Source organism: Pelobates fuscus, chromosome 7 (assembly GCF_036172605.1).
Source record: "Pelobates fuscus isolate aPelFus1 chromosome 7, aPelFus1.pri, whole genome shotgun sequence".
Classification (NCBI taxonomy): domain Eukaryota; kingdom Metazoa; phylum Chordata; class Amphibia; order Anura; family Pelobatidae; genus Pelobates; species Pelobates fuscus.
The window spans coordinates 174874711-174893557 of NC_086323.1; the positions used below are offsets into that span (position 1 = coordinate 174874711).

Sequence of the window (18847 nt, forward strand, 5' to 3'; positions counted from 1 at the left end):
GATGGTTTATTAAATAAACAATTACACTGTGTTTAGAATAGGTCAGGTACCTACTCTAATGCAATTTATTGCGCACCCGTATTGTAACGTCTGTATGTCTGCCTCATTTAAAGTACCATTATAAATTAGCCTGTAAAATGCTATGTACACCTGGTAGTGCTATATAAAAAACAAACAAAAAAAAAACATGCTTACATTATACCTTTTGTGCATAGATAGTTAGTAGTCTCATGCTATCAAGTAACCAGAGTCGTAACTAAAAACCACAGGGCACCTGTGAGAAAATTGCCCTGGCTCCCTCCCCCCCATGCATCTCATTCTCCTCCCCCACCCCCCCAGCGCCTCCATGTGTCTCATTATTTTGCCCCCAGCCCCTCCATGTGTCCCATTATCTATACAGGGAGTGCAGAATTATTAGGCAAATGAGTATTTTGACCACATCATCCTCTTTATGCATGTTGTCTTACTCCAAGCTGTATAGGCTCGAAAGCCTACTACCAATTAAGCATATTAGGTGATGTGCATCTCTGTAATGAGAAGGGGTGTGGTCTAATGACATCAACACCCTATATCAGGTGTGCATAATTATTAGGCAACTTCCTTTCCTTTGGCAAAATGGGTCAAAAGAAGGACTTGACAGGCTCAGAAAAGTCAAAAATAGTGAGATATCTTGCAGAGGGATGCAGCACTCTTAAAATTGCAAAGCTTCTGAAGCGTGATCATCGAACAATCAAGCGTTTCATTCAAAATAGTCAACAGGGTCGCAAGAAGCGTGTGGAAACACCAAGGCGCAAAATAACTGCCCATGAACTGAGAAAAGTCAAGCGTGCAGCTGCCAAGATGCCACTTGCCACCAGTTTGGCCATATTTCAGAGCTGCAACATCACTGGAGTGCCCAAAAGCACAAGGTGTGCAATACTCAGAGACATGGCCAAGGTAAGAAAGGCTGAAAGACGACCACCACTGAACAAGACACACAAGCTGAAACGTCAAGACTGGGCCAAGAAATATCTCAAGACTGATTTTTCTAAGGTTTTATGGACTGATGAAATGAGAGTGAGTCTTGATGGGCCAGATGGATGGGCCCGTGGCTGGATTGGTAAAGGGCAGAGAGCTCCAGTCCGACTCAGACACCAGCAAGGTGGAGGTGGAGTACTGGTTTGGGCTGGTATCATCAAAGATGAGCTTGTGGGGCCTTTTCGGGTTGAGGATGGAGTCAAGCTCAACTCCCAGTCCTACTGCCAGTTTCTGGAAGACACCTTCTTCAAGCAGTGGTACAGGAAGAAGTCTGCATCCTTCAAGAAAAACATGATTTTCATGCAGGACAATGCTCCATCACACGCGTCCAAGTACTCCACAGCGTGGCTGGCAAGAAAGGGTATAAAAGAAGAAAATCTAATGACATGGCCTCCTTGTTCACCTGATCTGAACCCCATTGAGAACCTGTGGTCCATCATCAAATGTGAGATTTACAAGGAGGGAAAACAGTACACCTCTCTGAACAGTGTCTGGGAGGCTGTGGTTGCTGCTGCACGCAATGTTGATGGTGAACAGATCAAAACACTGACAGAATCCATGGATGGCAGGCTTTTGAGTGTCCTTGCAAAGAAAGGTGGCTATATTGGTCACTGATTTGTTTTTGTTATGTTTTTGAATGTCAGAAATGTATATTTGTGAATGTTGAGATGTTATATTGGTTTCACTGGTAAAAATAAGTAATTGAAATGGGTATATATTTGTTTTTTGTTAAGTTGCCTAATAATTATGCACAGTAATAGTCACCTGCACACACAGATATCCCCCTAAAATAGCTATAACTAAAAACAACTTCCAAAAATATTCAGCTTTGATATTAATTAGTTTTTTGGGTTCATTGAGAACATGGTTGTTGTTCAATAATAAAATTAATCCTCAAAAATACAACTTGCCTAATAATTCTGCACTCCCTGTATACCAGTACCCGCCCATGTATCAGTTTTCCAGGTGTTTTTGAAAACTCACAGCGACAAATATATGAGATGCGCATTTCAGTTGGAAATTTGACAAAGTGGCATCTTTCATATCTGTGAACCGAAGGGCCAGCTACTCATCCTTGCGAAGAGCTTAAGAGATGCCTCTCCTGCTGCTGCCGAATGTTGGGGTTTGCGATTTTTATCCACTGTGTCACATGCGAGGGTTTTGAAACAAAATACATATTTAAATAAAATAATACTGATATTTAACAAGGGAAGGATCAGATCCCACACAGTACAGTTTTGTATTCCTAATACTACAGTGTTCCTTTAATCTGCAGTTTATGTAAACAAGTATAGATGAAACGGCAATGTACAAAGTGATTTTGATTCTAAATGCTTGTCTTTCTTGCCTTGCAGGGTGGAATGCTGAAGGATTCCGATCAGACCAAGATCCCAGCTCAGCGGCCCCCTCCACAAGGTTGTTTACAGTACATTCTCGACTGTAATGGCGTTGCTGTAGGACCAAAACAAGTCCAGGCTGTCTGAAAGGGTGTTGAAGAAGGGGGGTTTAGCCAAAAAAAAAAAAGAAAGAAAAAAAAAAAAAAAAAAAAAAAAACTTTTGTTTTTAGTGCAGTTTCACCATGTTTCAGTGCTGACCTGAACTGTGTGTTTCTATGCAGTGTCTACCTTCCTGTTTGAGTGTCCCTTGTTCATGTATGTGCCTGTATTGCTTCCCCTCTGTGTAACGTGATTCCAGCTGATGTTAACGGTAAACACAAAATTGTGCCTCTTTCAAGTCAAATCTGACTGTTTATCATGGATCTGTAGACATTATTTTTTAAATATTGTGGGTTGCAATGATATGCTGAAATGCACACACTTAAGCTTTCCACTGAGTGTGTGCATTATTTTTATTTCTGTTTAATTTTGCATGACCAATGCAGCGAGGAGCAAGTTTTTTAGTTTTTTTGTTTTCAATTGTTTATTTATTGAGTCCACAGAAAGGTGTTTTTTTTTTTTTTTCTTCTTCTAGTTTTCTAGAGATAGCTATTGTATCCGTGAGCATTGATAGCGTCGGTAAATGTATGTTCTGTGAATATGATGCCTGATGTCACGCCATGTGCTTTCTCCTCCCCCCCTCCCGTATTTACAGTATTTTAAAAAAAAAAATTGCTGTGCAAATAGGCCACTTGTGCAATATTTGTGAATAACGTTATCATTTGTTCTAGTTTATTCTCTTTTGAATAATAATTAGAGTCCAGTCCTGTTTCCTTGTGTTCCTGTTCATTTTAAGTCAAAGGAGAAATGATTCCTCCACACGTTTTGTTAATGCAATGAGCTGCAAGTTTTTCAGTCCTATTTCTGTTTTTGCTTAAGGCTTGTTGTAAGTCTGAGATGTAAATATTAATGAGATGCTCTGGCCTCTCATTGTTACTGTATCTTCCTATAGCCATAATCTGTGACATTCCGCTGACTTTGCTATATCAACACGACCCAAAGAGTCAGTAAGCAATCACACTGCTCTTTATGTACGCTTTTTAAGGATACACGTCTATTTTCCAAATATTGGGGGGAAAAAACAAAGACATTAATTTTATCCTAAAGGTCTAAATTTTACAGAAAGAGCTGGTTGATGAACTCATGAAACCCCTGTGGTCCTTCTGTTCTTCTTGACAGAAATATTTCAGATGATGCACCCTGTAATCTGTCCAAGTGTGAGCAGGGCTTAATATTTCAACTCATACACTCCTAACCAGGCCTCAAAATGTATGTCACTGCAAGCCTGAAGAAACCTTGGAACACTAACCAGGAGCAAATTTCTACTCGCCAGGGATAATTTTTCACTTCCCTAAGGCCAGCAGTGAGTGTACATTTTGAGCCCTGTGGGTGAGTACATTAGAAAATACTTCCAGGTGTTTCGATGTAAAGTATCTCCTGCTCCCTATCTGAAACAATTTCTGGTGGCCTCACAGTTACAGCTCAGTCATTTTGTTAACTACTTCATCAATCTTTATCCAAGATATAGCAAATGTATTGAATGTAAGGAGCAATTACATTTATTTTCAAATATAAAAATCTAACTTTACTAATTGTTTTGGTTTTGCAGCTTAGTAACTTTTGTAAATCAACCATAACAGTTCTTTAGTCTTCCTGGTGCATGATGGATTACACCTATATATATTTTTTTTTATTAGACTGTTGTGAGTCTCACTCTTGTGACACTTGTGAGGCAAAATCAGGCCATTTGGGCTTGCCTTTGAATCCCCAACAAAACCCCTACCCCCAACATAGACCTCTGCCTCAGCTTCCAGGTTATAGATGGTTTGTAGCATCTCTATGTCCATCACAAATTACTTCTCCCATTCATAATTGTATGCGTTTTTTTATTTTTGATTTTTACGAGACTAGCGTTATCCAAATAATCCAGAAACACGATTGTGCCATTATCCTAATATTAGCATGAAGGTTACTCTTACATTTCTGTCAATGTAAACAGTAGTTTGAATAATTTTACCATTATGACATATTTTAAATAAGAGTTGAAATAACTTTTATACACTTTACAAAGAGGAGATGATGACCAATTCCTACTTATCATTTCTTAACAATATGTCCACTCCCCCTTTAGAAGATCTCATGTAGCCAATGTACATATGCATGGCAAATTAAATAATTTTGTTATAGTTAGCACATAAACGGTGAGGAGGTAAGTGCCATCACATGCTTATGGTACAGAGGGGGGTTCTAAAGAAACAAGTTCAGTATAATTTGAGTTGCTTGTAGTCAGTCATGCTGCCATCTTTCTGTGTCATTGTCTTGACTGTGGTTGTTGTATTTTTCTTTGTTTTTTTTCTTTTTTGTACCCACACTTTGGTTTGTCCCTTCTGTGCCTCCTTGTTGTCTTTTTTTTAAACACCATATTTGTGTTTATGTCTGGGTATGCCATACCCCGGCATAAATTGTGAAGGACGGGTTCCTCAAACACTTCACACTCAGATATGACCTGGAAGTGGGGAAATCTATCTTCTACTGTTAGTATTATTGTATGCAAAGTAATAATCTAAATTCTTTACTAAAACGAAAAAGGCTAAAAAGAATTCATTTAAAACGGGGGTGAGGAATACAATTGTCACTGTACAGCAAAAGTCATCCATTTTGGATGTTGCAAAACATACAAATTAAACATATGTTAAAAAGTGATTGTTTCCACCTCCAGTTATTCCGCTGTTATTGGTTCTACTGGAGTGAGACACCGAACAGGACCAAAAAGCCATAGAATGGTACAATGTCCGGCAGTGGACAGTAATTGGCCAGATTTCTGCATGCAGCTCCGTGAATATGCCACGGATTGTTCCTCGTTAATTTAATGTTACATGTGTTTGATGTGTAAAGATGGGATTGATGCCAAAGTCGGTTACAATTTATTGTTTGAGAGAAAAAAAGACAAATGATACAAACATAACAAATGTAAGGATATTTCTATTTTTGGCATGTGAGCATGATTAGGTATAATGTCATGGGAAATGGGGTTGGAAGTCTATAAATGTAGATTTCATGTATTTTTTTGTAAACTTTGGGTTCCTGTTGAATTTCTTTTGTATAAATCAAATTATAAGAATATATGATGGACATTTGGTTGCAGTAATTTATGTGAAAAACCTTGTACAGCTTAATGTGCAATAAAGCAAATTGCATTATCTGCCTTCTGTGTATAGTTCCTGGGCTTCCTAAATGCAAATTTAACCAAGAAACTGATTGCCAATTATTCATTTAATCAATAACTGTGGTTCTTAGCTACACTGGCCACTAACTAAATAATGCACTAAAACGTATCCTGCTTAAAGAGACAGGTTTTCATAGATTACTAAGAAGCCATTAACCTTTTTCATTCTATATGGTGTGCCAGTCTGGTGGTAAGAAATATACTGTTTTAGAGGAAGTGATCAAATCATTGAATACTGATTGTGTTTAAGTACCAAAGGAGTTTGCAGTCCAGGTATTTTGTATGATCTCACTTTTGATAAGATGAGTGAATCAAACCTTACCTAAGGTGTACTAACTCTATACCAGTGCAGCAGAAGGTGTGCCTGGAATTACTTTACTTGACATTTTAAAGGGGTCTTTTCTTCCTAGGGGACCGACAGAATGCTTCCTATTCACCCATATGGCAGGCAGTATAAACTAAATAATACATGTATATTAGCTGTCAAATCACTGCCTGTTGTGGAAGCATACACATTTGTGAGTTGTCTAGGAATATGTCCCACGTATTAGTCAGAACTAAGTCAAAGCTTAGAGGACTTTTGAAACCAATTCAGTCTATTTTTGGGCTTCAGTATGGGGCCAATTCAAAGTAATTCAGAAATGTTATTGTGTAATTTCAATTTAGTGAAAAGCACACCATATTATATATTAATATAAGCTTGATAAATGACCCCATTTATACATTACCACTGACGCTCAGCAATTATTTATTGGTTGAAGTTCGTTGATTCTAATGTGTGTTCTCTTCAAATAGCTCCATGCAGCAAATTGAAACAGCCAGATAAATGTGCTTTTCCTGTTTTAATGTCTGGTTTGTTCTCGAATAGATTCCTACCGTCTCTTTCATTGTAAAGATATGCACCTTCACTTGTGTTCACAGTAACAGATACATAACAGATATTAAAGTGATGAATGTGATTATATTGTTTCTGTAGATCTATTACCAAAGCCAGAAAAATACACAATTTTGCATCTTGCATACACTGTGAGTTGACAGCTATATTTAAAAATCTATACAAAATTAACCAAGCTGAAAAATACAGTTTTGGGATGGTTTCTTTGTTTTTGTTTTTTTTGTAAAAAGCAGCTGTTAAATTTGTTTAATACCAACAACTGGCAAATGTTCTTGGCAGCACGCAACACAATCCCAACTCCACTAATAGTGACCATCACTTACTACCATTTTGAAAAAATTGGTTATACTTCACAAAGAAGGAGCATTTTCCAACTAATTGTCATTGCAGCTCAACCAGAACACTATGAGGATTTTACAGGTGCTACTAAGCATTTAGTGCCTTCTTGGCCCCTGAGCTAAATTATGGCCTGAGCTCTTTGAAAGCAAATATGCATTAATTAACTGCATTTTTTGTACATGTATTTCTTTGGCTATCTGAATGTGCATAATACGTTTGAATGCACTATCTGTATAAATGAATGCAAGGATGTATTTTAGTGTAGTGAAAACCTTTTTGTCTACTGCAAGTACATGGAAGCAGTGTCATATTTGCATATATTTTGTTTGTTTGTCATTGTATGCGTAGGGATGTATGAGTACCAGTCAGTATAGAATTTGAGGCTTAAATTAAATATGACATGCATCAATGCAGTAATGTACTAATGTGTAGGACAGATGCGTGTGAGTACAGGGGTGTATTTGTTTGGAATGTTATTGTCTCAATAGAGATGTGAATTTGTGCTGTGTAAATGTACAGTTAGGTCCGGAAATATATAGATACTGACACAATTTTTCTTATTTCGACTATTTACCAAAACAAATTCAAGTTACAGTTAGTGGGCTAAAAGTGACGTCTCTCAGCTTTTTTTTTTAGGTTATTCACATCCAAATTGGAGGAAGGGTTTAGGAATTACAACTCTTTAATATATAGCCTCTCTCTTTCAAAGACCAAAAGTAATTAAACATTTGACCCAAAAGCTGTTTCATGGACAGGTGTGGGTTATTTGATTGTTAGTTTTTCATCAATTAAGACTTCACAAGAGCAAATACAGAGGGTTCACCACAAGATGCAAAACATGCACAAGTCTCAATAATAGAAAGGCCAGATTAGACTTTGCCAAAAGAAAAAAAAAATCTAAAAAAGCCAGCCCAGTTCTGGGAGAGTATTCTTAAGACAGATGAAACTATGATCAACCTGTACCAGAAGGATGGCAAGAAATAAGTATGGAGAAGGTTTGGAACGGCTCCTGATCCTAAGCATACCATATTGTTTGTAAAAACGGTGGAGGCAGTGTGATGGCATGGGCATGCATGGCTTCCAAAGGCACTGGGTCACTAGTGTTTATTGATGATGTGAGAGAAGACAGAAGCAGCCTGATGAATTCTTAAGTGTTTAGGAATATATTGTCTTCTCAGATTTAGCCAAATTCCGTGAAGTTTACAGATGGATAATAACCCAAAGCATACTGCAAAATCAACTCGGAAGTTTTTTAAGGCAAAGAGGAATATTCTGCAATGATCGAGTCAATTACCTGATCTCAATCGGATCAAGCATGCATTTCACTTGCTGGAGACAAAACGTAAGACAGAAAGGTTCACGAACAAATGACTGACGACAGCTGCAGAAAAGACCTGACAAAGCATCACAAAGAAGGAAAACCAGCGTTTGGTGATGCCCATGCGTTCCAGACTTCAAGCAGAGGATTCTCGACAAAGTATTAAAAATTTATATTTTATTTATAATTGTTGTACTTTGTCCAATTACAATTGAGCCCCTGAAATAAGGGGACTGTGTATGAAAATGGTTGTAAATGGTGTTTCATACTTTTGTTTAACCTCTTGAATTAAAGATGAAAGTTTGCACTTCAAATGCATCTCGGTTGTTTCATTTCAAATCCATTGTGGTGGCGTGCAGAACAAAATTATGAAAATTTTGAGTATCCAAATATTTCCAGACCTAATTGTTTTTGTTTGTAGTATATATGTGTGTGTGTGAATGCAAGAGTGTATTACTGTGATGAATGTGTATGTGAATGCAGAGCTGGAATTGTATGAAGTGTCAGTGTCAGGAATATTCATTAAAGTGAGAATCATCAGAAATTCAAAGGCAATTTTCTAAATTTAGATCAAATGAGATGAACTGTAAGCATAACTGACTTGGGGAATTTTACAATTCAAGTATTTTGCCCTTTAATTTAAAATTTACTTTGGATTCTCACTTTGATGAATAACCCTAGAAGTGTTATGTGTGAACGCTAAGATGTATTTGTAAGGTGTGCTAGTGTATACGAGTGTTGGAGTCGGTTTGTCTAGAATGTCTATTTGTAAATGCAGAGGTGGTTTAATGAAATCATTCTTTCATTTGGTCTCATCCACTCCCTCCTGTTTCTCTTGTCTATCTTCCCCAGCATCTCTCTCTCTACATTCCACACAATTTTGTCTTTATCTCACTCACCAACTTAATAATAATAATAATTAGTATTTATATAGCATGCCTTTCTCCCAGTGGGACTCAAAGCGCTTTTCAGTGCACGCTCTCGGAATTAACCAAATCGGAAGCTGAATAGTAATGGATGTTTTTAGATGTTATTAAACACTTGTGTTTTCCTGTTTTCCCCTTACGTCTGCCCATCCTCCTCCTCTTTTGTATCAGTTACCCCTTATTTATCTCATTCCACTCCTAATTTATTTATCACTCCACTTATGACTCTCAGCTTACCCCATTTCTCATTGACTCCTAACAGTGGTGTCTATGCGCCTGTCTGACCCCCATGAGTACCACCCATTTCACCCACAATTTAGTTGTGACTCTTTCAATTACTCCCCTCATGGATTTGTACTTATTAAACTCTATAAATATTTTTTCGTAACCACACACCTTGTGTTCCTGATGCAAATAACCTCAAACACATATCATGTGTCTTTGGCTCATATCACCCACCTTCTGTATCTCCCCATCACCACCCATATGTCTCTGACCTGTGTTACCCCCTTCACCATAGCAGCATACCTGGCAGAAGTCCTCTACCTCCCACCATGCACTTTCCATGTCTGGAATGAGAGAAGGCAATATGATGTCACTTGTTCTATACATTTCTCAACCGCAATGAGAAAAGACCTAGAAGAAATCACATGATGGAACACACAGTGCTATATCGAAGAGTGCCATATGTTGCTGTGGCCATCTGCTTCACCAGGAGTCCTGCAACTATTATTCCATAACTTATTCAAATTGATGATGGACGGTTCAGAACATCTTCTGACCTCCACAGCCTGAGTGGTCTGTCCAACCTTGTATGGGAGAAGTTGAAGCACACAGCAGCCGTTAATTACACTCGTTAAGCTGTATATTTGTTGCATGAAACTAAACGCTAATAACCAACTATTGCAAAAGCTAAATGATTGCAACAAGCATGGAAGCAAGCCTTTTGTCAGTCACTTAGCACAATGAACTCACCAACTCACTGCTTAAGGAGAAAAAACAACATTGTATTCATTCTCTGGTTTAGTTTCTATAATCTAGTGTGTGGTTTTGATTTCAGCAGCCAATCACTGCATTACATATTTCAAATTATCAGAAGCCATTGGTGGTCACTTCTTACCAGAAGAAAAAAATTTAACATTTCGAAATTCATAAAGTTACATATCCATCCTATCTTTCATTACCTATAATGAACATTATCAATTGTATTCCTCATCACCCGATCACATGATCCTAACTCAATAATTAGATATCTGTATGCATATTGGATGTATATCTCAAAAATGTGTTTACCCGAAGTAAGTCAGGACATTATGCAATATCTACTGAAACGTAATAAATGTACTATATAACTTAGCGTAATTAACCAAATTGACAACATTAATTATCAGAGAATAAGAAAATACAGTTAAAGGGACACTGTAGGTACCCAGATCACTTCAGCTCATTAAAGTGGTCTGGGTGCAGTGTCCCATTCCCCTTAACCTTACAATTGTAATTATTACAGTTATTGATAGACTGCAATTATTACCTTGCAGGGTTCACTCCACCTCTAGTGGCTGTCTAACAGACAGCCACTAGAGGGATTACCGGGTTGTTAGGCAACTTTTATTCACCTAAATGAAGCTTGACGTCCTTATGCTCCACACAAGGGTGTCCAGCGTCAACTAAAACCCCATAGGAAAGCATTGAGCTACGGAGTAATCCTAACAACTTTGTTTTCCTAGCACTATAGTTTACCTTTAAGAAAATCTGCTATTGCTAAATGATGTTATTTAGATAGTTACATATATTAACTTACGTAGGCTGAAAAGAGGCATGTGTCCCTCAAGTTCAGTCTCTCACATCTGTTTTTGAGGTTGAACCTTAAGAAGGCCCTCAAAGTGAATTACAAATTTAAGCTAAAAATAGCTGAATTGGAAAAATGTCTTTTACCACTTTCCCACTTATTTATGTGCTATTTTCCTCAAACAAAACGCCAAAATAATAGGAAGCATATCATATGACTAGAGAAAAAAAACAATTTTCTCACACTACCGAGCAGCATTTATATTCAGACACCTGCTCTCTCTTTTGTGCTGAGATGCAGCTTTCACTTTCTTTTGGCTGTCCGCACTTATTTTTGAGAAGGGCCTACATTTATTTCATACTGATGAGGAAGAGAAATTAATTGCTACTATACACCTGCCAATTTCATGTCAATTTTTCTGGTATACTATAGCTGTCTTGCTGACACAAAACTTTCCGATTTCTGCAATTGTTAATAGCTTTGAAATATTACTATTGTAGTTTGTTGGCCTTGTTTATAACTAATTAATTTGTTCTTAACTACTTTAACCCCTTAAGGACACATGACATGTGTGACATGTCATGATTCCCTTTTATTCAAGAAGTTTGGTCCTTAAGGGGTTAAAAATTTAGCCAAAAATAAATTTTGTAAGGCTTTACTTTACTTTTCTTTGTAATGGAGGAGATATTACAAAATGTAATCTTCAAAGGAACACTGAAGCACCAAAACTACTACAGTCTGCTGAACTAATTATGGCATACCTCTGTGAAGTGTGAGGGGCTATAAGGGGGCAGTCCAGTAAATTGCTATGTGTGTCACTAGCTCTGCCTGTGATAGGTGCACCCATCTAGAAAGGGGGCAGGTCAAACCGTAAAATTGCCAATAGCCAATCAGATAGGCCAGTACTGGGAGCACTGTTTCAATGCTCTCTGCAGGATCATGGTGCCCCGAGTATAGCACAAACTAATTTAATGATGCTCTCACACATTGGTTTTTGGGGACAGTTCTGTGGTTTCCCCAAAATCGGGTTGGGAAGGCAGGAAAGGATCAAAAATCAGGATTGTCCAGTTGGGAGGTCTGACATGAGTGCCCAGGCACCTCCCAAGTAGTGAAACTGTTAGAAAACAATTTGACTACTTACAATGAGAAGGAGTGTGCCAGGGAATGCATGGCACCATCACTACTACATAATGCGTAATGGTTATTGTGCATGGAGTGTACCCTTAGAATCATTTTTCTTTTAGTGAAAACACTACTGAAACATTATTTTTTTTTTTACTTTAAAATCATTGTTTCCATTTTAACCCCTTAAGGACCAAACTTCTGCAATAAAAGGGAATCATGACATGTCAGACATGTCATGTGTCCTTAAGGGGTTAAAGAACATTAAGGCAATAGAATGGAGACACACACTGATACTATTATCATGTGTTAGATCTCTACCAGTCAGTAGCAGTGGGCAGTGCTAGGTCTGCAAAACAACCTGCTGTCTGGTTATGGTGCCAGCAGAGAACAGTCTCCCTCACAGTCTAAGAAATTAGAACATTTAAGAATTTACCTGGGGTCTGCCGGGGAACTGCTGCTGCCTCATGTGAAGGTGGAAGCTCCTGCACTAAGCCGAGCAATGCAAGGCTGCAGTCTTTACCTCATGCTCTCCTTGAAAGAGTTTCCAGCTCCAGAGGAAGCAGAGATGGATGCCCAGTTTGACTACTCGCGCTGTGAAGACGTCAGGGCACTCCTGCAACCATGACCTACTACCGTGGGCTGTAGTGTTTATGGTACTTGTAGTGTTCATTTAATGTGTCCTCTACAAATGAAACATTAAACAAGGTCTCACTTTGGAAACAAACAGGTGAAATATTGTTACCATATAATTGTGTATACTGTACTTAATACTGAAGCAATACTCAAGCATTGTGATACATTTGTATCAATTTGTATATGCAATTTTCCAATTTGTATATGCAAAGTGCTTTGTGTTTCTAACATTATTTTCCACATATTGTTATCTGTTCAATGGGATAATTTACTACTATATTGTATTTTATTCTATTATATGCTGTCAATACTGTTAGTCATATAAATTATTTTTATTGCAGTATACTGTTATATTAACATCTATTTACTATTATATATTGGTATATCCAGTTGCATAATTCCACATTACTCTTAACACCTTATCATTGATGCAACCAGGAAGTGGATGTAGCGGTCCAGTGAAGGGGCATGAAACCTCCCAGCCAGCCCCCAGTCTACTGAATCATGCAGAGAGAACTGCTGAAGCAGCCTCTGCATGCTTTAGTGCCTGCCGCACACAGGGCCATTTTCAATGCGGGGCAAACGGGGCAGCTGCCCCGGGCCTAGTTACTCCTGGGGGGCCCAAAGCAGCTGTCCTGTTTGCCCTCAATCCACAACAATTTATTTTAGGATCACCGATTCTAAAATAAATTGTTGCAGGCAGCAGGCCTACACACTGAGGAGGGGGTTTAGTGAACTTCCTGGTGGTCCAGTGTGCTGCTAGGGCTGCCGCACTTCCACGTGGTTCCGGTGCACTGTGAGTGTAAGAGCACTTCATCACAGTGCGCCGGAACCGCAAGGGAGTGCGGCAGCCCCAGCAGCACACTGGACCACCAGGGAGTGAACCAGCAGCACACTGGACAACCAGGGACCCACTGGACCACCATGAAATTAATTATTGCCTCCCCTGCCTGCACAGAAGGTAAGCAGGAGGGGGCAAAGCAAAACACATTTTAATTCTGTGTGTTTTCCCCTCACTGTCACACAAACCCCCTAACCTTGTCTCACCAGCCCCCACAACCCTATCTCACTAGCCTTCCAATCCTATCTCACTAGCCCTCAGCCCTGTCTCACTAGCCCCCCCAGCCTTGTCTTACTAACCCTGTCACACTTACCACCCCTAACCTTGTTACACTCACCACCCTCCCACAATCACTTAGGAACCCTCACTCTGTCAAACTCACCCATCCGCAACACTAACATACAAACCCCCAACACTGTCATGCTCACTCCCTAACTGTGGCATGCTCACCCACCCTCACATCTACTCCCTTAGCCCTTACCAAACGGATTCAATAAAACAGTGTGTCAATTTTGAGGTTGGAGAACCTCTATTTGAAAGGTTACACAAAAAGTTTCTCCAATGTTGCCCTTTTTCTTGCACTTGAGTATAACCCCCATTTTCACTAAGAATTACGGTACAGTGTTTTACTTACTTGCTATTTTGCTGGAAGGGAATGACAGAGGTTCCTTATAACTGGGAAGGTTTTGAAATTATGGGGAGATGGTGGGATCTAATCGGATATGAAAATGTTTCCAACTGGTCTGTGGTCATAACATGACAGTGTTAGCCTGAATTATTAAATTCACCTTATTTCAATGCTTAGTGAATAAACAAACCTTGGGGTTTATTTTTGAAATTCCCGAACATAAACAAGTTTCAATCTGAATGACAGCATTTAGGCAACAACTCGTGACTAAAGCCAAGTTGTAGCATTTTTCCATATCAACTATTTTAAGTTCTATTTTCGTTTTGATTTCTATTCTTTACAGCTAAAGGTTTAGTGAATTTCTCTGCTTGGGTATAAACTTTGGACCCTTTTCCATAACAGAGCCATGACACCAAATATCCTAAATAGATTGATTTAGTAAGAAATGATTATTTAATGCATGTGTTTTTTCTGGGAGGGGTGGGTATGGGTTAGTATATTTTTTGCTGAAATGTCTTGGTGTTTAAATATGATTCCCCAGCACTCTGGCTCGTCACACATTTCACACCGGATTGTTCTAGCCGGAGCAAGAATTGAGTCAGTAGCCGGTTTGTCAAACCACATTCAGGCACAATCTGACTGTCGTACTAAGGAAACAGCTAGAGGGTGACAGTATCATGCTGACCGGCTCACTGATGCATTGCACAATATTACTAAATATAGATGAACCTCAGATGAAAAGTCACTTTTTTTTATCATAACATGAAGTTCTTCTTATTGATCAATGAATGTCGCAATCACGATGAATGTCCATATGATGCAGATTCTATTAAAAAACAAAAAATCTTAATCACATGAGCCAAATAATGCAGTTTTGATTTTTTTCAGATGGGTTTTGGAAAATAGTTAACAAGCAAATTTTACATCACAATTGGGAAAAAACTAAACGATCTAAAAAAAATATATAAAAATGGAGTAATGGAATCTAAATGAATATTAGACTATAACCACTACAGCAACTGATGCTTACAGTTTCCCTTTAGTTGGGTAAAGCGTGAACCATTTGATTGTGATATTTTGTATCCTTTCTGCACCTTGAGTAATCAAACATATTGATTACTCGTAGATCTCAGGAACTTTTTTGAAAAAAAAAATTGACAGAAAGAGACTGGACACTAGGACCATGCACAGCGCATTTCAGCAGTGCTCCATGCATGCTCTTCCAGAGGGGGCAGACTGACAGTCAGCCTGACCATATTCTTTAGCAGCAGACCCGTCTCTTTGATGGGCAGATCCGCCCCTTGCTTAGTGCCCGAGACAGAGGCAGACATTCAACTTTGGCAGCATGAAAGCCCCAGGTCTAACTCTGGCATCTTTTTTTTTTTTTTTTTTTTTTTTTTAATTCTTTATTTTTGACAGTGCAGTAGTGAGTACAACATTTGGCAATAACATGAATAATCATAGGTACAACGTTGGTAGATAGTATATAATGTTGGTTTGTACAAAAATTCAAAACATACTGCACTGTTATTTTAAGTTTTAAGTAGCGTAAAAACACAAATGAACAAAATAACTGCATTTCTCAGCCTGCCTTTCCTTTCTTCACAAGGTACTGACTTTTGCGCCCACCATCTGAGCAGAATGGGGGGCTTCGCATGTGTTTGATGAGCAGGCTAGGCTCATGAGGCTGTTAGTGTTAGGCACTCATCTCTAACCCAAAAGCAAAAAAGGAATGTGAAATATCTGTAAGTAAACATGCTGGGCAATCCTGTTTAACCTTAGGAACGTGCGTCTCAGGCCTGCCAGGCTTACCATAAAACGGGCCTGAGGTTCAGGGACACTAGCAGCCAACTGCTTTAAAAGATGGTATGCTAGGGCAAAGGCCCTGGACTCGCCGAGGTAATGGGCTGCCTGTTAGTTTGAGTCGACAGGGTGCTTAAGATATAGGGTTTAGCAAACTTTAGTTCCGTTGGGTACAAGCAAGATAATGCTGGAGGAGTTCCATCCTGGTTTCCTCCTTTAATTCTCTGTCCCTGTTGGGGTGTAGGCATCAGATGCTAAATTTGAAGTAACCGTGTAACCAGTACCTCCGCTTTAGGTCGAGTGGGCTCCCACTTCTGACTTAGCTGTAGTAAAATAAAATAAAACTTATGATAGCGCTAAATAATAGGTTAACTATAAATCTGTGTAGACATATTAGCTAAATTAACAGGCTGTAGAGATGGAAGTGCAGGTTACGACAGAAACATAATTAAATACCTCAGTGATAAAGCAGGGGTATACAGTGAACATTAACATCAATACATTTGCACGGTAACTTTTGCTTCATTTTTAAGTTAGATAGGTCTGTTTTTTCCTCGTTTTGATTTCTATAGAGTAGCATTCCAACTGATTAATACAGGCTAGGTCTATATCTTATATGAGGATGAGTGTGGCGCGTGTGTGGTTTAAGCTTTGCTCCAGGAATATAACGCAACCTGGGCTATTATCTATTCAAGTAGTGCAAGTATACACCTCTAGTTATTTGAACCGGCTAGTGCATTCAGGTTGTAGTATGACAGTCTCTAGAATAACATTCAAGCTGGGCTAGTTATGTAGTTTTAAGAAATTCTATTAATCCTAATGTGCTAGTTCAACAAGTATCAGTAGTATGCTAGCATAGCGAAAAGAGGAGCATGGTTACGAGCAGGTGTACAATAAAATGTTCAAACTAGGTATAATGCGGTTACTAGTCTCGGCAGCCATATACAAGAGGGCATAGCGTTCGTTATGACCTGTATAGTAGGACCATGTGTTGCCTCTGTTTGTGGGCTCGCTGGAGCATAGTCCAACTCCGGAGCATGTCATCTCATTCACCCAATACCGGCTCTGGAGGCTTGACAGATGGGCCTTGGGCACTTGCGGGGTTGGTGCTGCAGCATGAGTCCGTCGCCAGTGTGTCTCGGGGAGGCCCCCCGCCCGCGTTCTATGCCACTTGGGTCGCTGTCAACTGTTTGTGTCCGGGAATGTGAGGTTGTTCTCCGCTGGTCCAGAGTTCCTGGAACCGCCGGGTGATGCTCAGGTCGGGCATACTTATGGGTCTCGCCCTGATGCGTGTTGGTGCGTGTGCTGGCCCCCGGGGAGCCTGGTGTCGTTTCCCGCCATATTGGTTCCCGGCGTTGCCCCTGGGATCCCTTTCTGGAGGTTCGTGGGGAGAGTCTACCCATTTGTCTTTTGGCTGCCGGTCGGATCCAGGCCACCGCTTCTCTTCTCGCCTGCAGGAATGACTGTCCTCGATTTTGGAGCTTCGTCCAGAGGTGAGTGCAGAGTGTTTCAAAGAACTCTATGGTGCTGTTGGGAGGCTTGATCAGTGTGAGCCTTGTCGCTGGCCTTAATTGTACCGCCATTTTGTTTGGGTCTTGCAAGTCACGTCTAGCTGTAGACTTCGTTGGTTGATCAGGCAGTGTTGCTGGGGTGGTTGTCCCCAGCGTGGACCGGGATATCCCCCGCCGGTCCAGAGGGGGGGGCAGCAGGGTCTTGATATTCCCACGCTTATGAGCGGGCTCCGTTCCGGGAGGTCGGCCGCCTCTCCCTGGTTTCAGGCCCCACTTCAGTTCAGGCCGCATGGCCGGTACGGGTAACTCCGTGGAGCTCCGGCTCGGGACTGGTATCATTTTGTTCTGTATGTAGTGCCCTTTCATTTCCTGGGCCTTGTGTGCTATAAGCTTCGTTTGTTCGGTTAGAATGAGCGTTTCAGCGTTTTTCGGTGCCGGAGCTCTTAGAGCACAAGTCCGGCCATCTTGGCTGCCAGGCCCCGCCCCCATCTTTTTTTTTTTTTTTTAACTAGTTCTGAGTCTCCTGAAAATCTGCTATTGGAAGTGTTTATTATTTTATTTAAATGAATGAAATAAAATACATTCATTAGCATATTTACCATTGGGCTAGATCCCCTGGTCTTTTAGCAATGCCTCTGCTGCAGATTAAAAAGCAGGCATTTCTCAATCTTGGCACCATAACCATTACAACACAGCGTAATAGTTTTTTGAAGCCCAGTGCCAGGAGTACCCTGGAATTATGTTCCTCCTGTCACATTAGTGTCATATAAATTAATTCATCGGCTGATGCCTCAGTGCACTTATTAACACGAAGTGAGAACCTAGACCTGCTTAAAAGCTACTAGAGCAGCAGATCTGAGGAAATGGGCTACATGGAACATGTGAGGGATTTATGGATGAATAAGAGACCATCATCTACAGTAACACCAGAACAACTAGTTACACAACGTTGGAGCATTATCAAGAGGAAGCTATTGTCACAATCGGAATTAGATGGACTGCGCAAAAGGTCATACATGAGCCATGAGGAGGAAGAAACTCCTATACCTTCAGAGGATTGCCAACCTGCATCAGTGCCGCAAGGTGGCAAAAGAGCAAATATTAGAGAGATGATCATTGAAAAGCTAACAGTCCCTGACCAGACAATAGTAGTAAAGATCGCTGGAAAACGGTCACCAGACAGTATGCAGTGGTTAACAAGGCACCATCTACAATGTGAACCAACACCATCACAGACATCAACAAGCTCATAAATACCACAGGTTTAGTGGTCCTACAACAGCTTTATTACATGATCAGGCTAAGAGAAAAATGGAGACTAAGACTGGACGCTAAGATAAAGTCAACATATAAGGAAGTT

The 18847-nt window shown here is 39.8% G+C and overlaps 1 protein-coding gene across 1 annotated transcript in view; it reads left to right on the forward strand.

Annotated features, from left to right (window-relative positions):
• SYN2 (synapsin II) overlaps positions 1-18847 on the forward strand; it is a 341342-nt gene that overhangs the window by 311411 nt on the left and 11084 nt on the right. The window contains exon 12 of the mRNA XM_063426936.1: positions 2373-2433. Coding sequence (XP_063283006.1) covers positions 2373-2433 — 61 coding nt within the window. The remainder of the gene's footprint in view (positions 1-2372; positions 2434-18847) is intronic.